This window comes from Microcaecilia unicolor, chromosome 1, assembly GCF_901765095.1.
Source record: "Microcaecilia unicolor chromosome 1, aMicUni1.1, whole genome shotgun sequence".
Taxonomy (NCBI): Eukaryota; Metazoa; Chordata; class Amphibia; order Gymnophiona; family Siphonopidae; genus Microcaecilia; species Microcaecilia unicolor.
Window position 1 is genome coordinate 92,170,855 of NC_044031.1, and position 22,313 is coordinate 92,193,167.

Consider the following 22,313-nt stretch of genomic DNA (forward strand, 5'->3'; position numbering starts at 1 on the left):
TCATGGATCCAAGTTTCAGTGAGGAAGAGTAGGTCGAGTTTTTCTGACATGATCCAGTCTGTTAGTATTGCTGTTTTATTTACAGCGGATCTGGCGTTGACGTAGCCCACTTGGATTGTTTGGAATGGGTCTTCTGTATTTGGTGTTAAGTGGACTTTTGTTAGTTGTCGTTTCTTTGTTGAGATGAGTTTGTTTGGGCCCTTCTTTCCCTTCTGTTGTGGTTGTTCGCATGTAAGTGTTCTTCCTTTGTTTAGGTTGTTATCAGTTTGGTAAAGTGTGGTGTATTTGATCAATCTATGATGATTGTGTAGTATGGGTATGATGTTGTTTTTTGCAAGTGGGGTGGTTAGTGTTAAGTGGATCACTGTTAAGGAGTAGATTATTAGGAGTAGTTTGAGAGTATTCATTATGGTATATATTTCCTGTGGTTACTATTAAGACCATGTTGCCCCAATCTGCTCTCCTCACAAGCCTGCCTTCTCCGGTTGATCAAATGCAGTGCAAAACGCTCCTTCTCAGGCACACCCGTCCTGCAGGTGTCTTCAGTTCACTAGCAATTATTCAGTTTTTACTTTGGTTTTTACTGTCAGGCCTTTCAAGCCTTGTCAGTTGTAAAGCCTCAATATCTTGAAATATAATAGGCACTTTACTCACAGTCTGGTGATCGGACGTGTTGCCCAGGGCACAGAGACTCCACAACCCTGGGAGCTGTGTCTATGTTGGAGGTAGACACCAGAGGGGGGCAGCAGCCTCAGGCTGATGCTACTGCTTTGCTGTGAGCCCCTCGGAACCTGTCTCCGTGGCCTCCGCCGCGTTGCCCCTTCTCCTCGTCACTGCTGCTACACTCTGGTCTCGGTGCTGTCGACTGAGCCCTCAGACATATGGTAACCCTACCCTTATGCACTGTTCATTCTCTCTATGATGGGCACTGAGGTGGCATATTGTGGCTGCCCTACCTAAGACATGAAGTTTGGACCACAGTGGGACTTGCTTATCTCCTAGCTATGGAGATAATACTGTTCAGGACAGAGGACCTGCTGGAACAAACAACAGAAATACTATTGAAGGTTATGTGAGGCATAAAAGTATGGCAAGCTGGCCACTGCGGTGTATAAAGCAGTGGTGGATGTGAATGCTGTATTGGCTTTAGGGCCTACTCTGTGTCCGCCAAAGACCTCTGGGACAGCAGCTCTGACATCCCCCCCTCCTAGTCTGATCCCTGGGAATGTCAGTCTAAGACAGAACACCTGTACTTCCGAGCAATAAAACAAACCAAAACCAAATAAACCACTGTCTCCATAAACTGTGCCTTCACAGGCATTCACACCTCCTTGGTAAAACTAACCAAATTATATCACAGGCTGGTGTACATGGGAAAAGAGTTTAGTTATTTAAACTCAGAGAGGGACAAAGCAAAGGACAGACACACACACCTTCAGACACACATCCACACACCCCTCCTACCTGCAGCACTCTCACTCACTGACAGAGAAATACACAGAATCGGACATCAGGCAGACCATGAGACACACAGAAGCACTGGAGTACTATCTTTATATAAGCCTATTTCTAGATGAAATACCTTTTGCCAAGTCACACTTATGTGTTGTATTATTGTGCTACATAATCTTTGACTATTAGCTGACACAGCTTATCAGCCTTCTCTTGGGGAAGAGTGTTTGAGAACTCATAAGATCATAAGAGTAGCCATACTGGGTCAGACCAATGGTCCATCTAGCCCAGTACCCTGCTTCCAACAGTTCAAATCCCGGTTAAATCCCACTGCTGCGCCTTGTGATCTCAGGCAAGACACTTAACCCTCCATTGCCTCAGGTACACACAAATTGTGAGCCCTCCTGGGACAGGGAACCACCTGAATGTAACTCACCTTGAGCTACTACTGAAAAAGGTGTGAGCAAAATCCAAATAAATAAATAAATAAATAAACAAGTACCTGGCAGAAACCCAAATAGTAGCAACATTCCATGCTACCAATCTCAGGGCAAGCAGTTGCTTCCTCCATGTCTATCTCAATAACAGACTATGGACTTTTCCTTCAGGAACTTTGCCAAACCTTTTTTAAACCCAGATATGCTAACCACTGCTAACACATCCTCTGGCAATGAGTTCTAGAGCATATATTTTGCAACTTCATGCTTATTAAGAGCTGGTAAGAAGCTATGCAGGATGTGAGCATAGCATTCTGAAACACATTCTTCCCAAAAGTCTTTAAAGTCCTCACCTCATTCCCCAGCAGCACCAAGGAGCAAGTCTTCATACTCTTGGCCCTTTGGGAGCAGATTTGAGCACCATAGAATAGTGGGAAGCTGGAGCTTCTCAAATCTCAGAGCCTTCTGAACTCTATACATGGCATCGACCTTCTTGCAGACATACTGTGTGTGTGTAGGGGGGTGGGTATCTCCCACACCTTCACCAGCTTCTGGATTCTATGCACTGGTACTGTCACACCTTCCTTCAGTGGATCATAAACATACAATGTCTCCTTGGGCACATCCTCATTCCAACTCAAATGGGTCAGACTTGGCCATCTTCCTCACAAAATCAAAGAATCAGAGCTCCTTAGGGAGAGATGTTCTTTCTTCATGTGGCAGGGAAGGATCTGAGGAAAAACTAAAGCAGCCCCTTCTCCAAGAAGACCTCGGTGCTTCCTCAGATAGCCTGGAGTGCTTTGAGTCTGACTCATAGAAATAGTGCCCTAGAGATGTCCGAGTCCATGCTTGCCTCATGCGACTGACACTATATATTTAGGTCTGGGCATGCACTGACACACTGGAGAACTCCAGAATATAGGGAAGATTCCTTCCCCAATGGACTGGAGATAGTGCACCAACCCTGATGTCCTTCGACACCTCAGTGCCAGCACAATAGCTGCAGGCAGTGCATGGGCCTCAAGGATAGATTGCACAGCCTCTAGCCTCAACACTGAGGCTGTTGAAGCAATGGCTTCTTGCCTTGCAAAGAAATGGTCCATGGTCTCCTGGAACTTGACCATGAGATGCTCCTCAAGGGCTGCCATAAAGAAATGACCAGGACTCACTTGGTGTCGTCACATCCTTCAAAGATACCTGGGTATCAGGTTTCGGTTCCTTGAAGGCTGTCATGTCCCCTCCAATGAACAAGAGGGGTAAGCAACCCCTTCACATCGGGGGCTCTTCAAGGGCACCTGTGACCTCAGTGCTTCAAGGGCCACCGATGTTCTCCACCTGATGTCCTGAATTGGTATCCCTTGGTGCAAAAGACAAAGACAAACCCTTTCTCTTTCAGAGCAGGGGTGGGGTATGGTGGAATTTGGAGGCTGCCCAGTCCCAATGGCATTTATCAACACTTGATGCATAGAAAGATTGAGACCCTTCAATGCCAATTCATCCCTAGGGTCTGATACAGCAGTCCACAAAGAGGTCACACAGATCCACAACAGAGCAGACACAAAAAGAGAGCAGATCCAAATCAAATATATAAAATGCCTCTATTTAAAAATACCCAACGTGGTTGACGTTCCACCCATGCACGGGCTGCATCAGGGGTTACAATACACCAGGGAAGGAGTGCCTAGGATGTACGCTCCAAATCTAAATCTGTTAGTGCTCAATACAACAGCTTGAAGCACAACTAATCACAGGCTGTTTCCTTCACAGATACAGCAGTACACATACTGAGATAGCCTGTGCCTAGTTTTGGTTCAAGCTGGAACTATGAGAGTAGCAGTAGAACAGAAACTAGTATGTGTACTGCTGCAGCTGTGAAGGAAACAGCCTGTTATTAGTTAGTGCTCAGCACAACAGCTTTAAGCACAACACATTTAGATTGGGAGTGTGCATCCTAGGCATGGTTGAAACATGGACCATGTTGGGTATTTTTAAATACAGACATCATTTTATACATTTGATTTGGATCTGCTCTCTTTTTGCAACAAAAATCCTTTTGCACATTAGTTACACTTCCTTGTGCTGGGTCATGTCTGGAAAAAATAGATGCAGTGAAATCAAACAGCTCAATCTTAAAAAAGCTTACCCAGCTAACTGCCTGAGACCCAAGAGGCTGTGGAAAAACCTTAAGGAAAAACTATTCAGTGTTGAGGCCCCACATGTAGATAAACGACTTCACAGTCTGAGTTGAGAAACCTGATGCAGTCTCAGTGTCGGGGGCTGTCCCCAATCTGATGCTAGTGGTGTCAGAGCTCCTGGGAGGATCAGGAAAGGGGTCCACTCCACCTCAGATATAACTAGTTCTCAACTTTGGATCCTATTAGGAGTGGCCTAGTGGTTAGCGTGGTGGACTTTGGTCCTGGGGAACTGGGTTTGATTCCCACTGCAGGCATAGGCAGCTCCTTGTGACTCTGGGCAAGTCACTTAACCCTCCATTGCCCCAGGTACAAATAAGTACCTGTATATAATATGTAAGCCGCATTGAACCTACTATGAGTGGGAAAGCGCGGGGTACAAATGTAACAAAAATAAAAATAAAACATTATCCAAGATGGACTCTAATCTTTCCTTCTGTCCCTCCCAGCTGTGTCACTTTACCAAAGAAGCAGCAGAACTTTCAGGAGAATGAGAGTGCTGTTGGGACTAAAGCTCTGGCTGTGAAATATAAGGAAAAGTTGAAAATTTTGAGGAATGTTGCTGTATCTGTGAAGGAAACAGCCTGTGATTAGTTGTGCTTCAAGCTGTTGTATTGAGCACTAACAGATTTAGATTTGGAGCATACATCCTAGGCACTCCTTCCCTGGTGTATTGTAACCCCTGATGCAGCCCGTGCATGGGTGGAACGTCAACCACGTTGGGTATTTTTAAATAGAGGCATTTTACTAATGCTTTGGTTAAGAGAAATATGATCCTGCATATGAAAATGGAGAACATTTGTTATAAAAATCTATTGATTTTGAATTTCTCCAGACACAGGCTTATAACTCCCTACAAGATGTTTAGGTAGTACTTGATGGAAAGATAACACCAGATAATAATCCCAAAGTGCATGGCATCTATTACATTCCAAGTTTTGTGCATCAGGTCAATGTGGAAGGTGAAAGTGTGGATGCATTGACTTCTCTGGATAGTTTAACCTTGATGAAATTATTGGAAACATCCAGGAACAAGACAGAAAACGAGGCCACTCTAATAGCCTTTCATTTCTGAAGAGGATGGGGACTTAATTTTGAAAAAGTACTTCAAAAGCAATTAATGTTTTTCATCATGAAATAAAAACTATGGGCCCTGTTTACTAACGTGCACTAGCATTTTTAGTGTGTGATAAAAATTAGTGCATGCTAACCGTGTAGATGCCCATAGGAATATTATGGGCATCTATACGGTTAGCGCGTGCTAAAATGATAGTGCGCCTGTAGCGCAGCTTAGTAAACAGGGTCCTATATTTTCCAGATCTTTCCTCTATTACTCAGAATAAGCAAAATACATTTTTTGCTCTATGTGTTTTTGGGGTGCACCTTTTCCTAAAATTTCCAAAGTGTCTTATGTTGAAGTCTTTTCTGCAATATAAAGAGAATTCCAGGATTACTGGAACTTGGGATTTGTAAAGAATTAGGGAGTTGAATTTATGCCAAAACTACTTTTAAATTGTCATTATACTCCTGCATATTTTTCCTGTGCTTAATTTTTGGGTCACACTCCTCCTTTGTGAACTAGTTACCAGACCAATGTGCTGCTGTGATTATTTATTTTTTTGTATTTTGCTGGTTATGGTGATTGTGCTTGCCTTGTATTAATTTTCCTTCTTTAGGGAAGGAATGCAAAAAAAAAAAATTACAGCTAGTTTGGATTTAGTCTGAATCAGCTTGCCATTTCTAGTTCATATCGTATGTTTTATAGTGCTGCTTTAATTTCAAGCTGCATATCAAAGTACAGTTTAATTTCAATGACAATTATCAGCAGTAATATACAAAGAAGTTTCATTATTAACTTAAGTAAAATAGGTTTGAGACATACCTTGAACAACGACCTGACTTCCTGGTACAAAAAACTGCTGTGTGCCATCAGGTGATTGTGCTGCATATTGCACTATTGTAGCCCCTGGCTGAGGAGTTCCTGAGTTTGTCATTGTTAATGTCTGTAGTCCCTGAACACCATCAGATGTAGGATTGGCAATCTGAATAGTCCCACCTTGTGCTATTGCAACTTAAAAGAAAAAGCAAACATAATGATATATTATTAAAAACTATACAGAAGTAACATATAAATTAGGAATCTTTGTTCTTCACTTTCCAATTAAATTAATTTGGCAAAATTACTTGGGTAATTTCCTTTTTCTTCACCAGAACTCACTTTCTGTGGGGATCTAAGCCTCACTTTGAAAAGCATAATTAACTAATGGTAAAAAGAGCATACTAATTAGCTGAGATACTATTTAAGCACTTTTCTGACTTCCATGTGCAACTGTGTTTAAATTAGTCCCCTTATTTTCTAACTCCTCTTACTCTCTTACATATCTATATGTTCATCTTTCCTTATACCCTACGTTGTCTATTAAAATGTTCTATTACATATTGTGTTGGCATTGTAAATAGTACACTATTTCATACTTTGTATTGCTATTTGAATATTTTTACTGCTATAATTATCTATTGCTTATGTTTGACTTATTCTTGCTGTACACCGCCTTGAGTGAATTCCTTCAAAAAGGCAGTAAATAAATCATAATAATAATAACAATAATGCTAGGTGTTCCTCTATTCCCATATTTATTTATTGCATTTGTATCCCACATTATCCCACCTCTTTGCAGGCTCAATGTGGCTTACAATTCTTCATGGATGCCGGAGGTAGAAGAGAACATACAGTTGGTTATTCACTCCTTGGTGCTCTAATCTCCCCCAACAATTTTCAATAGCATTTTTATGCAGACTCAGATCTACCTCTCTGCACTAGAAATTTTAGTCAACACCTTAGCCGCCACCATCTCTGCCTGGCTGTCCTCTCTCTAAGGGCAGATTGGATTATTTGGCATTCAAGCATGGCCCAATGGGCCAGCCAGTTTCCAAATGAGTAGACACTGCCTCTCAGGGCATGCTGTGTTGGTCCTGCTCCTCACTCCAATGGTGGTCAGGGCATGCTGTGTTTTTCCTGCTCTTCACTTTAATGTTGGCTGCTGTTATTGTGGTTCAAACTAGAAATAAAATCAGTACTAGATCCCTTTAGGAGGTAGATGCAATGTTCTTAGTGCCTCTCAACCTCCCCCCTTCCCATTGCTGCCTTAAACTTCACAAGGCCAAGACAAAATTGTAATTTTTCTTACTCCCCTTTCTCGCTCTCTTTGAATAACACTGTCATTCTCACTGCTACCTTGGGGTTATCTTAGAATCTATTCTCCCTTTTAAACATTTAATATATAGATAGATAATAGAGCATCATATTTTTTTATCTAACACTATCAAAACCTGCCTTTTATTTCTTAACACATCACCAAAACCTTATTCGGTCTTGTATTACCTCCTGCTTAGACTACAACAACCTGCTCCTCATAGATCCTTCAATGAAATATACCTCTACTTCAGCCTATTTAAAATTAATCTGCACATCTTATCTGCCCTTTGGTGTTTAAATCATGTAACTGACACTTTCCCAGTCATTGAGCTAGCTTCCCATCCCCTTCTATGTACAGTTCATGCTTCTCCTACTCAAACAGAAATTAACTGATTTTGTAGTTCAATACCTCTCTATTCTCCCAAACCTTTCTTTGTGAATTCAGTTCAAGCTGCATCTCTGATTTCCATCACCAGCTCCCAATCCTGCACTTTCCAACTTGTTGAATTTTCTGCCTTAAATATTCTTCCTAGGCTAGTGAATTCTCTTTTGGCCGTAGTCAAATCCAACCTAAAACTCTACAGTTTTGATTTTTTTTACACCTCCTAATTGCCCTCTCTAGACTACAATGTAAGGTCCACAGAGCAGTAGTAGTCACGACCCATAGCATGCCAATAAGAAATGTTTTTCCCTTTGATATTTTAAGCTTTCACAAAGATCACAAGCTACTTACATAGCATTATAACAAACAGTATCATCATAGTTTGTGTTTAACAGTATAGAGGAAAAAGTAATGGACAACTCCCCAGAAGAGAGGTAAATGGTTTATGTGGTTATTAGAATATTATTTGGATTAAAAAAACTAAATAATTCTCTTTTCAATGAACATGTCCGGTACAGTCCTACTAATTCAATTAGCTGTATGGGGGGGAAAAAAACCAAATTGTAGGATGTGGGAGAAATTTTCCATGAGATAACCTGTGTATTTTCCTTTTCTATTTAAAAGACTGGTCACAATCCTAGAGAAAAACAAATGAGTTCTACATTGTGGGAAAGGGTGCAATCCCAGGAATAAACTCTGAAGCAGTGGCTAGAAAAATCCAGATCAGAGAATATATGAGATATATTTATATGCAAGACAATTCAATAAATGGGCTAGTGCATAGAATAGTGGTATCTATGTAAGTAAGTGCATTATGCACTATTCTATAAGGTAGTATGAAAGTGTTTTATCATGTGGATAAAGGTGAACCAGTAGATATAGTGTATCTAGATTTTCAGAAAGCTTTTGATGAAGTTCCTCATAACGGACTGAGAATATTAAAAAGCCATGGGATAGGAGGCAATATTCTGTTGTGGATTAGGAATTGGCGATTGGAGAGAAAATAGAGAGCAGGATTAAATGGCAATTTTTCTCAATGGAGGAGCGTGAATAGTGGAGTGCCGCAGGATCTGTACATGGACTGGTGCTATTTAACATATCTATAAATGATCTGGAAAATCAGAACAAGTAGTGAGGTGATTAAATTTGCAGATGACACGAAACTATTCAAAGAACACATACAGACTGTAAAAATTTGCAGGAAGACCTTAGGAGACAGGTTATCCAAATGGCAGATGAAATTTAATGTGGACAAATGCAAAGTGATGCACATTTGGGAAGAATAATCCAAATCATAGTTACCATCTAAGGTCTACCTTTGGAGTCAGCACCCAAGAAAAAGATCTAAGTTTCTTTGTAAACAATATGCTGAAATCTTCTGCCCAGTATGCGGCGGTGGCCAAAAAAGCAAAAAGGATGCTAAGAATTATTAGGAAAGGGATAGTAAATAAGACCAAAAATATTATAATGCCTCTATATCACTCCATGGTGTAACTTCACCTTGAGTACTGTTCAGTTCTAGTCACCATATCTCAAGAAAAAAACATAGTGGAATTAAAAAGGGTTCAAAGAAGAGTGACCAAAATGATAAAGGGGATGGACCTCCTCTCATATGAGGAAAGGCTAAAGCAGTTAAGGCTCTTCAGGTTGGAAAAGAGACGGCTGAGGGGAGATTAGTCTGCAAAATCCTGAATGGTGTAGAACAAGTAGAAGTGAATTGATTTTTTTACTCTTTCAGCAAGTACAAAGACTAGGGGGCACTCAATGAAGTTACATAGAAATACTTTTTGAAACAATTAGCAGGAAATATATTTTTAACTCAACAAATAGTTAAGCTCTGGAATTTATTGCCAGAGGATGTGATAACAGCAGTTAGTATATCAGGGTTTTAAAAAGGTTTGGACAAGTTCCTGGAGAAAAAGTCAATAGTCTGGTCACTCTTGGAAACAGGATACTAGGTGTTTACCGATTTTATTCTAATTTACTGTGTACTCTACATACTCATTTGGAACATTCTTCTGTATTTCTTATTCCGGAAAACACAGAGACAGAGAGAGAGACAGAGAGATTTTATTTTCCTTATACTGAAATTTGGACTGATATAAATAAGAATTCAATTTTCTGTAATACTGAGATAAAAGAATTTTTATTGTAACCATTTATTTACTCTAATAAATTTTAGCATTACTATAAAACAGAAAAACTGAACTCGAAAGTGTTTCTCCTTTGCCAGAAGGGCTTGCTTTTTTTCAGTCTCTTCTCTTTATCTCCCCCCTTAGAGGCAAGAAGGGAGTGCCCTATACATAGGCTAGACGAACTGTTGATGTGACTCAGTATGGCTACTCTTATCATCTTATATTATGTCCTTATAACTGCAAGGGAGAACACATGTGGGCTGAGCAAGGAAGGGGTGTGGGCCTGTCTCCAAATTTACGTGTGTAATTCATAGAATACTATCAATTACACACATAGCATAGAATACTTAGATGTGCCTAATTGCACAGGTCATTGACCTGGTATAAATGATGTTGCCCAACTTCAGGCATGCCAATGTCAACTTACACTAATATTCTTCAATGGTGTTTTGGTGCACAGATGCTGTTATAGAATTGGCAGTCAGCACTGGCACACCTACCTGGAGGTACCCAGATATAGAATTGTCCCCTAAGCCTTCATTTACAATCTTACAAATGTCATCAAAGAAAACTGAACCGAGGCTGATTGTGAAAGCTAAATTTTCCCCAAAGCATAAAATTTAAAATACTTCTCTAGTTTCAAGCCAGCCATGACAAAAATAATGAGATGCAATCTGCTGACAACCTGGAAATAATTTATTTCTCCTCAAGAAAAACTAAAGACTCAAACAAAATTGGATTTCAGATGGAGATTTTTAGATTCAAGATACTTTATTGGTATTTATTTATTTATTGCATTTGTATCCCACATTATCCCACCTCTTTGCAGGCTCAATGTGGCTTACAATACATCATGGATAGTGGAAATGAGAAGAGGTTAAACATTTGGAGTTACAGCAGGGTTCGTGTTGGATGGTAATGGAATGCATAAAAGTAAGAGACAGAAGGCATTGATTTGCATTCATGGTATAAGTGTGAGTTTCACATGACTTGGTCTTTGTGATAAGTCTTGTCAAAGAGATGGGTCTTTAGCAGTTTCCGGAAGTTGGTTAGTTCATGGACCGCTTTCAGGTTACGTGGTAATGCGTTCCAGAGCTGTGTGCTCATATAAGAAAAGGTTGATGCGTGCATTAGTTTGTACTTTAGACCTTTGCAGTTGGGGAAATGAAGATTGAGGAATGTGCGAGAAGATTTTTTAGCATTCCTGGATGGTAGGTCTATCACGTCTGACATGTATGCTGGGGCATCGCCATGGATGATTTTATGTACTAGGGTACATACTTTGAACGTGATGCACTGAGTGGGAGCCAGCGTAACTTCTCTCGTAGGGGTTTTGCACTCTCATATTTTTGTTTGCCAAATATGAGTCTGGCTGCCGTGTTCTGGGCTGTTTGGAGTCTTTTGAGTATTTGCTCCTTGCAGCCAGCGTAGAGTGAGTTGCAGTAATCTAGATGACTGAGGACTAAAGATTGAACCAGATTACGGAAGACGGTCCTCGGGAAGAATGGTCTTACTCTTTTTAATTTCCACACTGATTGGAACATCTTTTTGGTTGTGTTTTTCGCGTGATTCTCAAGTGTTAGGTGCCGATCAATGGTGACACCAAGAATTTTCAAGGTGTCCGAAGCGAATGCTACATACCTGTAGAAGGTATTCTCCGAGGACAGCAGGCTGATTGTTCTCACTGATGGGTTGACGTCCTCGGCAGCCCCCTCCATCGGAAAGTTTACTAGCAAAGGCCTTTGCTAGTCCTCGCGCGCCCATGCGCACTGCGCATGCGCAGCCGTCTTCCCGCCCGAAACCGGCTCGAGCCGGCCAGTCCAGTATGTAGCAAGACAATACACTTCAAGGGAAGACTCAACTCCAAAGGGGAGGCGGGCGGGTTGGTGAGAACAATCAGCCTGCTGTCCTCGGAGAATACCTTCTACAGGTATGTAGCATTCGCTTTCTCCGAGGACAAGCAGGCTGCTTGTTCTCACTGATGGGGTATCCCTAGCCCCCAGGCTCACTCAAAACAACAACCATGGTCAATTGGGCCTCGCAACGGCGAGGACATAACTGAGATTGACCTAAAAAATTTACCAACTAACTGAGAGTGTAGCCTGGAACAGAACAAACAGGGCCCTCGGGGGGTGGAGTTGGATCCTAAAGCCCAAACAGGTTCTGAAGAACTGACTGCCCGAACCGACTGTCGCGTCGGGTATCCTGCTGCAGGCAGTAATGAGATGTGAATGTGTGGACAGATGACCACGTCGCAGCTTTGCAAATTTCTTCAATAGAGGCTGACTTCAAGTGGGCTACCAACGCAGCCATGGCTCTAACATTATGAGCCGTGACATGACCCTCAAGAGCCAGCCCCGCCTGGGCGTAAGTGAAGGAAATGCAATCTGCTAGCCAATTGGATATGGTGCGTTTCCCTACAGCCACTCCCCTCCTATTGGGATCAAAAGAAACAAACAATTGGGCGGACTGTCTGTGGGGCTGTGTCCGCTCCAGATAGAAGGCCAATGCTCTCTTGCAGTCCAATGTGTGCAGCTGACGTTCAGCAGGGCAGGAATGAGGACGGGGAAAAAATGTTGGCAAGACAATTGACTGGTTCAGATGGAACTCCGACACGACCTTTGGCAGAAACTTAGGGTGAGTGCGGAGGACTACTCTGTTGTGATGAAATTTGGTGTAAGGAGCCTGGGCTACCAGGGCCTGAAGCTCACTGACTCTACGAGCCGAAGTAACTGCCACCAAGAAAATGACCTTCCAGGTCAAGTACTTCGGATGGCAGGAATTCAGTGGCTCAAAAGGAGGTTTCATCAGCTGGGTGAGAACGACATTGAGATCCCATGACACTGTAGGAGGCTTGACAGGGGGCTTTGACAAAAGCAAACCTCTCATGAAGCGAACAACTAAAGGCTGTCCTGAGATCGGCTTACCTTCCACTTGGTAATGGTATGCACTGATTGCACTAAGGTGAACCCTTACGGAGTTGGTCTTAAGACCAGACTCAGACAAGTGCAGAAGGTATTCAAGCAGGGTCTGTGTAGGACAAGAGCGAGGATCTAGGGCCTTGCTGTCACACCAGACGGCAAACCTTCTCCAATGAAAGAAGTAACTTCTCTTAGTGGAGTCTTTCCTGGAAGCAAGCAAGATGCGGGAGACACCCTCTGACAGACCCAAAGAAGCAAAGTCTACGCCCTCAACATCCAGGCCGTGAGAGCCAGAGACTGGAGGTTGGGATGCAGAAGAGCCCCTTCGTCCTGCGTGATGAGGGTCGGAAAACACTCCAATCTCCACGGTTCTTCGGAGGATAACTCCAGAAGAAGAGGGAACCAGATCTGACGCGGCCAAAAAGGAGCAATCAGAATCATGGTGCCTCGGTCTTGCTTGAGTTTCAACAAAGTCTTCCCCACCAGAGGGATGGGAGGATAAGCATACAGCAGGCCCTCCCCCCAATCCAGGAGGAAGGCATCCGATGCCAGTCTGCCGGGGGCCTGAAGCCTGGAACAGAACTGAGGGACTTTGTGGTTCACTCGAGATGCGAAGAGATCTACCAAGGGGGTGCCCCACACCTGGAAGATCTGTCGTACCACACGGGAATTGAGCGACCACTCGTGAGGTTGCATAATCCTGCTCAACCTGTCGGCCAGACTGTTGTTTACGCCTGCCAGATATGTGGCTTGGAGCACCATGCCGTGTCGGCGAGCCCAGAGCCACATGCTGACGGCTTCCTGACACAGGGGGCGAGATCCGGTGCCCCCCTGCTTGTTGACATAGTACATGGCAACCTGGTTGTCTGTCTGAATTTGGATAATTTGGTGGGACAGCCGATCTCTGAAAGCCTTCAGAGCGTTCCAGATCGCTCGTAACTCCAGAAGATTGATCTGCAGATCGCGTTCCTGGAGGGACCAGCTTCCTTGGGTGTGAAGCCCATCGACATGAGCTCCCCATCCCAGGAGGGACGCATCCGTGGTCAGCACTTTTTGTGGCTGAGGAATTTGGAAGGGACGTCCCAGAGTCAAATTGGAGCAAATCGTCCACCAATACAGGGATTTGAGAAAACTCGTGGACAGGTGGATCACGTCCTCTAGACCCCCAGCGGCCTGATACCACTGGGAGGCTAGGGTCCATTGAGCAGATCTCATGTGAAGGCGGGCCATGGGAGTCACATGGACTGTGGAGGCCATATGGCCCAGCAATCTCAACATCTGCCGAGCCGTGATCTGCTGGGACGCTCGCACCCGCGAGACGAGGGACAACAAGTTGTTGGCTCTCGTCTCTGGGAGATAGGCGCGAGCCGTCCGAGAATCCAGCAGAGCTCCTATGAATTCGAGTCTCTGCATTGGAAGAAGATGGGACTTTGGATAATTTATCACAAACCCCAGTAGCTCCAGTAGGCGAATAGTCATCTGCATGGACTGCAGGGCTCCTGCCTCGGATGTGTTCTTCACCAGCCAATCGTCGAGATATGGGAACACGTGCACCCCCAGCCTGCGAAGTGCCGCTGCTACCACAGCTAGGCACTTTGTGAACACCCTGGGCGCAGAGGCGAGCCCAAAGGGTAGCACACAGTACTGGAAGTGGCGTGTGCCCAGCTGAAATCGTAGATACTGTCTGTGAGCTGGCAGTATCGGGATGTGAGTGTAGGCATCCTTCAAGTCCAGAGAGCATAGCCGATCGTTTTGCTGAATCATGGGGAGAAGGGTGCCCAGGGAAAGCATCCTGAACTTTTCTTTTACGAGATATTTGTTCAGGGCCCTTAGGTCTAGGATGGGAAGCATCCCCCCTGTTTTCTTTTCCACAAGGAAGTACCTGGAATAGAATCCCAGCCCTTCTTGCCCGGATGGCACGGGCTCGACCGCATTGGCGCTGAGAAGGGCGGAGAGTTCCTCTGCAAGTACCTGCTTGTGCTGGAAGCTGTAAGACTGAGCTCCCGGCGGACAATTTGGAGGTTTCGATGCCAAATTGAGGGTGTATCCTTGCCGGACTATTTGCAGAACCCACTGATCGGAGGTTATGAGAGGCCACCTTTGGTGAAAAGCTTTCAACCTCCCCCCGACCGGCAGGTCGCCCGGCACTGACACTTGGATGTCGGCTATGCTCTGCTGGAGCCAGTCAAAAGCTCGCCCCTTGCTTTTGCTGGGGAGCCGCGGGGCCTTGCTGAGGCGCGCGCTGCTGACGAGAGCGAGCGCGCTGGGGCTTAGCCTGGGCCGCAGGCTGTCGGGAAGGAGGATTGTACCTACGCTTACCAGAAGCATAGGGAGCAGTCTTCCTTCCCCCGAAAAATCTTCTACCTGTAGAGGTAGAGGCTGAAGGCTGCCGGCGGGCGAATTTGTCGAATGCGGTGTCCCGCTGGTGGAGAGACTCTACCACCTGTTCGACTTTTTCACCAAAAATGTTGTCCGCACGGCAAGGCGAGTCCGCAATCCGCTGCTGGATTCTATTCTCCAGGTCGGCGGCACGCAGCCATGAGAGCCTGCGCATCACCACACCTTGAGCAGCGGCCCTGGACGCAACATCAAAAGTGTCATAGACTCCTCTGGCCAGGAATTTTCTGCACGCCTTCAGCTGCCTGACCACCTCCTGAAAAGGCTTGGCTTGCTCAGGGGGAAGAGCATCAACCAAGCCCGCCAACTGCCGCACATTGTTCCGCATGTGTATGCTCGTGTAGAGCTGGTAAGACTGGATCTTGGACACGAGCATAGAGGAATGGTAGGCCTTCCTCCCAAAGGAGTCTAAGGTTCTAGCGTCCTTGCCCGGGGGCGCCGAAGCATGTTCCCTAGAACTCTTAGCCTTCTTTAGGGCCAGATCCACAACTCCAGAGTCGTGAGGCAACTGGGTGCGCATCAGCTCTGGGTCCCCATGGATCCGGTACTGGGACTCGATCTTCTTGGGGATGTGGGGATTAGTTAAAGGTTTTGTCCAGTTCGCAAGCAATGTCTTCTTTAGGACATGGTGCAAGGGAACAGTGGACGCTTCCTTAGGTGGAGAAGGATAGTCCAGGAGCTCAAACATTTCAGCCCTGGGCTCGTCCTCCACAACCACCGGGAAGGGGATGGCCGTAGACATCTCCCGGACAAAGGAAGCAAAAGACAGACTCTCGGGAGGAGAAAGCTGTCTTTCAGGAGAGGGAGTGGGATCAGAGGGAAGACCCTCAGACTCCTCGTCAGAGAAATATCTGGGATCTTCCTCCTCCTCCCACGAGGCCTCACCCTCGGTGTCAGACACAAGTTCACGAACCTGTGTCTGCAACCTCGCCCTGCTCGACTCGGTGGAACCCCGTCCACGGTGGGGGCGTCGAGAGGTAGACTCCCTCGCCCGCATCGGCGAAGCTCCCTCCGCCGACGTAGTCGGGGAGCCTTCCTGGGAGGTGGCCGCGGACGTCGGGGACCTCAACCTGGGCGATGGGCCAGCCGGCGCCACGCTCGACGGTACCGGAGGCGCAAGCACCGCCGGTACCGGAGGGGTAGGGCGCAACAGCTCTCCCAGAATCTCTGGGAGAACGGCCCGGAGGCTCTCGTTCAGAGTGGCTGCAGAAAAAGGCTGAGAGGTCGATGCAGGCGTCGACGTCAGAACCTGTTCCGGGCGAGGAGGCTGTTCCGGGCTGTCCAGAGTGGAGCGCATCGACACCTCTTGAACAGAGGGTGAGCGGTCCTCTCGGTGCCGATGCCTGCTGGGTGCCGAATCCCTCGGCGACCCAGAGCTCTCGGTGCCGACACGGGGAGGGGACCGGTGTCGATGCTTCTTCGACTTCTTCCGAAGCATGTCACCGGAGCTCCCCGGCACCGACGAGGAGGACGTAGAATCCATCCGTCGCTTCCTCGGGGCCGAGACCGAAGAGGGTCGATCCCGGGGGGGCTGTACCGCAGGAGCCCTCAGGGTAGGAGGAGACCCACCCGAAGGCTCACCGCCACCAGCAGCGGAATGGACAGCCCTCACCTGCACTCCTGACGATGCACCTCCGTCCGACGACATCAGCAGACGAAGTCTCGGTACCACCGACGTCGATGCAGTCGCCCGATGCCTCGGCGCCGATGCAGAGGTCCGATGCCTCGATGCAGTCGATGGAGCGGCAGCCAAGGAAGATGGTCCGGACGCTGACGACGTCGATGCACTCGATGCCTCCGGTGCCGATGTCGACGAAGAGCCCGAGAACAAAACGTTCCACTGGGCTAATCTCGCTACCTGAGTCCGCCTTTGTAATAGGGAACACAGACTGCAGTTCTGAGGGCGGTGCTGGGCCCCTAGACACTGAAGACACGCAGAGTGCCTATCAGTGAGCGAGATTACCCGGGCGCACTGGGTGCACTTCTTGAAGCCGCTGGAAGGCTTCGATGTCATGGGCGGAAAAATCACGCCGGCGAAATCAAAAGCCGAAATGGCGAAAATTGAAGCACCAAAATTTAAGGGGAGAAAAATCTCGACCGAGGCCAAACTAGGCCTACCCCGACAACGAAAGAAAACTTACGGGGCAAAAGCTGAGAAATTACGGGAAGGGCAGAAAACCCGAAAGGGTCTTCCGGAACACTTCCGGAGCGCTTCCCGAACTTTTTGTAACGAAAAAGAAGAAAAAACACGTCGAAAAGGACGCGCGAGGTCGACTCTCTGGGGCACGAACGGCGTAACACGACCGTACCGAGCGCGGACGAAAGAAGACTGGCCGGCTCGAGCCAGTTTCGGGCGGGAAGACGGCTGCGCATGCGCAGTGCGCATGGGCGCGCGAGGACTAGCAAAGGCCTTTGCTAGTAAACTTTCCGATGGAGGGGGCTGCCGAGGACGTCAACCCATCAGTGAGAACAAGCAGCCTGCTTGTCCTCGGAGAATGTAAGTAGTATACCATGCCATACTTTGTATTGTTATTTGAATATTTTTACTGCTGTAATTGCCTATTGCTCATGTTTGATCTATTCTTACTGTACACTGCCTTGAGTGAATTCCTTCAAAAAGGCAGTAAATAAATCCTAATAAATAAATAAATAAGTGCCATTGAAAACTAGTGGTTAGTCCCAAAAAGGGCAATTTAACTGGTCAGGACCCATTTCTGGCAAGTTAAATCACTTTGAATATTGAGCCCTGAACAAAACATTTCAATGTATTTTCCACAATGACTTAAGTACATAAGACAACTAGATCTTTAGTCTAATGTGGAAATATAATTTGGGTTATTCTTCCCTATGTGTATCATTTTGCACTCATCCATATTTAATTTCATCTACCATTTGAATGCCCAGTCTCCCAGTCTCGTAAGGTCCTCCTGCAATTTCTCATAGTCTGCATGCAATTTAACAATTTTGAATAATGTTGTATCTGCAGCAAATCTGATCACCTTCATGCTGTTCCCAGTTCCAGAGTATATATAGCAGACTGATTGAGGCAAGACTTGCTTTAGCTAAATCCAGGATAACTCTATCCCATGAAACCGGGTTAGTCAAAAGATATCTCACTCCAAACCATGCACTGCTGAGCAACTGCCAGCTTTTTCCTGGGCTGAAGTTTAAAAACCGCCTTTTTTTCAATAAAAGGAATAAAAAAAGTACATTGCCAGAAGACATCCACAAAATATCTGTGGAAAGCTTTGTTTTCCATCCATTCAGCAGTTAAGATCACTATACATAGAAAGGGCCACACGTGCTCAGAACAGTAAATAAGTTCTGAACTATGGAGTCTGATTCATTGCAGGTAGTATATAAAGAAGGATTTCATTTCTATTTCTTTCTTTTCTTTGCAATTTTCCTTATTTCCTTCACCTTTACCCAATTTATGGGGGCTTTAAGAAACAAAGATTCTAATTTTTTGAAATTTCTTAGTTATGTATTTCATGTTTGATTTTCCTGGAGAGTTATTGTATGACTAATGATTAAAATGAAATAAAATAAAAAAGTTCTGATCTTTAGGAGAGTTGCTTTGTCCCGACAACATGCAATGACATCACCCACTTGTTTGCTGGATTCAATCCTTCTTGTTGAGGGGGAAAAAAAATTATAAATGAGGTATGTAGAATATTTAAGAATTTTAAAGTATTGTGTGCAGAATTCCCCCATCATAAAGCATGATTACTCCACTAGTTTCTTCCCTCCCCAGCAATATCACTCTCCAGGTTTCACGCACTCCAGCACACTGTTGCCCCAATTTGCCCCTGGCAGGTAGAAATCCCACCCAACCCAGCTTTCTCTCTGCCCTCTGGTTATTTCATGCCCTCTCTTCCCTCCCCCTTTCTCTAGCCCACGTCTCTCTCTCTGTCTCCAGGTCTCTGTTTGCCATTCCCCCCCCCCCTCCAGCATATACCCCAGCTCTCATTCTTTCCTCCTGGGTACATATCCACAGCTTGCTCTTCCCTCTTCATAGCACACATTCCCAGCGTGCCCACTCCCTTTTTTCTCTAGTCTCAATCCTCCCCCCAGTATACACCCTCCATACTGCTCCAAAGTCACCCATAGCACACAGCCCTAATTTGCTCCTGGCTATCGTGTCCAAAGCACAAACCTTCAAGTATACACTGCCCACCCCTCCTCTCATTCCTGATCATTTAGCAAAAGATGTTGGTGATCAGCCACACAATAGGTTGCAACTTCTTCCTCTGCTGCACTGGGCCTAATTGCACAGAGTCCTGTGTGGTTCTATAAGTACTTAAGCTCTAGAAGACAGAAGATGAGGATGCAGACTTTGTGCAGCCTTTTCATTCCTCTCTTGCCACATGATCCGGTGGGGGGGGGGGGGGGGGGGCTGCAGAGAAGGAGAGAGGGGATTGGAAAGTCACTGGTTTTCTCTGTCTTGTTCCCTTGCAAATTATTGCACTGGCAGGGAATTCCAAACATATTCTACATTGCATGTAGTCACAGAACCTCTCAGGAGTAAAATCATCATACTAGGACAATGCAAATAATCAAATTACTTTATCTATGCATACATACTATATTGTCCAGTGCTCGTCTGATAAATGGATGTTGGCATTGCCATAGTAGTGATAGCAGATGGAGTTCCCTCTTCTTCTGACTTTTCTTCATCAATCTTTGGAACCCCAGGCACATCGGAGGACAGTTCATTCAGAATTTTTCTAGAATGTATAAAATAATTTCAAAATCCTATAATAAATGAATGCTCTTCATACTAATGTAATGAGTCTTTTGTGACATCTCCATAACTAGAAACTCAGGCTGTGTCTATTTAGAGTGGACATCAGATATTACCATGACCACTGCCAGGAAAGAACCATCACAGTAATTCAAGCTCAAGTTTCAAATATATTTGATATACCACTTATCAATATAGTTTCTAAGCAGCTAATAACTCTACTTCCAGTGTGGGCAAAAGTAGGAAGGGTTAGGTCAGGAAAGGGAAGTTACTTGGAGTTCTAGTCTTTACATTTCTATGTGGTTTCTAGGATGCGCTTTGACTTGCTTATACAGCATTTCGTGTGTACTGGTGTGATTCTGAAAGGGAAACGCTACAGGGAGTTTCACTTTGAAAATTAAAAATTTCAAAATTATGGAAAGGCTTATTACTGCTTTCTAAATGTGTAAAATTATTATTTTTACCAATAAAGCGAATGCTACATACCTGTAGAAGGTATTCTCCGAGGACAGCAGGCTGATTGTTCTCACTGATGGGTGACGTCCACGGCAGCCCCTCCAATCGGAAACTTCTCTAGCAAAGTCCTTTCCTAGTCCTCGCGCGCCCGCGCGCACCGCGCATGCGCGGCCGTCTTCCCGCCCGAAACCGGCTCGAGCCGGCCAGTCCAGTATGTAGCAAGACAATACACTTCAAGGGAAGACACAACTCCAACGGGGAGGCGGGCGGGTTTGTGAGAACAATCAGCCTGCTGTCCTCGGAGAATACCTTCTACAGGTATGTAGCATTCGCTTTCTCCGAGGACAAGCAGGCTGCTTGTTCTCACTGATGGGGTATCCCCAGCCCCCAGGCTCACTCAAAACAACAACCATGGTCAATTGGGCCTCGCAACGGCGAGGACATAACTGAGATTGACCTAAAAAATTTACCAACTAACTGAGAGTGCAGCCTGGAACAGAACAAACAGGGCCCTCGGGGGGTGGAGTTGGATCCTAAAGCCCAAACAGGTTCTGAAGAACTGACTGCCCGAACCGACTGTCGCGTCGGGTATCCTGCTGCAGGCAGTAATGAGATGTGAATGTGTGGACAGATGACCACGTCGCAGCTTTGCAAATTTCTTCAATGGAGGCTGACTTCAAGTGGGCTACCGACGCAGCCATGGCTCTAACATTATGAGCCGTGACATGACCCTCAAGAGCCAGCCCCGCCTGGGCGTAAGTGAAGGAAATGCAATCTGCTAGCCAATTGGATATGGTGCGTTTCCCTACAGCCACTCCCCTCCTATTGGGATCAAAAGAAACAAACAATTGGGCGGACTGTCTGTGGGGCTGTGTCCGCTCCAGGTAGAAGGCCAATGCTCTCTTGCAGTCCAATGTGTGCAGCTGACGTTCAGCAGGGCAGGAATGAGGACGGGGAAAGAATGTTGGCAAGACAATTGACTGGTTCAGATGGAACTCCGACACGACCTTTGGCAAGAACTTAGGGTGAGTGCGGAGGACTACTCTGTTATGATGAAATTTGGTGTAAGGGGCCTGGGCTACCAGGGCCTGAAGCTCACTGACTCTACGAGCTGAAGTAACTGCCACCAAGAAAATGACCTTCCAGGTCAAGTACTTCAGATGGCAGGAATTCAGTGGCTCAAAAGGAGGTTTCATCAGCTGGGTGAGAACGACATTGAGATCCCATGACACTGTAGGAGGCTTGACAGGGGGCTTTGACAAAAGCAAACCTCTCATGAAGCAAACAACTAAAGGCTGTCCCGAGATCGGCTTACCTTCCACATGGTAATGGTATGCACTGATTGCGCTAAGGTGAACTCTTACAGAGTTGGTCTTGAGACCAGACTCAGACAAGTGCAGAAGGTATTCAAGCAGGGTCTGTGTAGGACAAGAGCGAGGAGCTAGGGCCTTGCTGTCACACCAGACGGCAAACCTCCTCCACAGAAAGAAGTAACTCCTCTTAGTGGAATCTTTCCTGGAAGCAAGCAAGACGCGGGAGACACCCTCTGACAGACCCAAAAAGGCAAAGTCTACGCTCTCAACATCCAGGCCGTGAGAGCCAGGGACCGGAGGCTGGGATGTAGAAGAACCCCTTCGTCCTGCGTGATGAGGGTCGGAAAACACTCCAATCTCCACGGTTCTTCTGAGGATAACTCCAGAAGAAGAGGGAACCAGATCTGACGCGGCCAAAAAGGAGCAATCAGAATCATGGTGCCTCGGTCTTGCTTGAGTTTCAACAAAGTCTTCCCCACCAGAGGAATGGGAGGATAAGCATACAGCAGGCCCTCCCCCCAATCCAGGAGGAAGGCATCCGATGCCAGTCTGCCGGGGGCCTGAAGCCTGGAACAGAACTGAGGGACTTTGTGGTTCACTCGAGATGCGAAGAGATCCACCAAGGGGGTGCCCCACGCTTGGAAGATCTGGCGCACCACTCTGGAGTTGAGCGACCACTCGTGAGGTT

The 22,313-nt window shown here is 45.9% G+C and overlaps 1 protein-coding gene across 8 annotated transcripts in view; it reads right to left on the bottom strand.

The window, feature by feature from the left end:
- Nucleotides 1–22,313, bottom strand: part of CREM (cAMP responsive element modulator) — a 443,843-nt gene that overhangs the window by 215,116 nt on the left and 206,414 nt on the right. For 7 of the 8 annotated variants that reach the window (XR_003941665.1, XR_003941662.1, XR_003941664.1 and 4 more), the window contains 2 exons: nt 19,697–19,839; nt 5,964–6,152 (listed from right to left, as the gene is read on the bottom strand). Coding sequence is in view for 5 of the 8 variants with exons in the window: in XM_030198982.1 (XP_030054842.1) it covers nt 5,964–6,152; nt 19,697–19,839 (332 nt within the window). In the remaining 3 variants the exon portion in view is untranslated. The remainder of the gene's footprint in view (nt 1–5,963; nt 6,153–19,696; nt 19,840–22,313) is intronic. The other variant, XM_030199006.1, reaches the window with a different exon arrangement.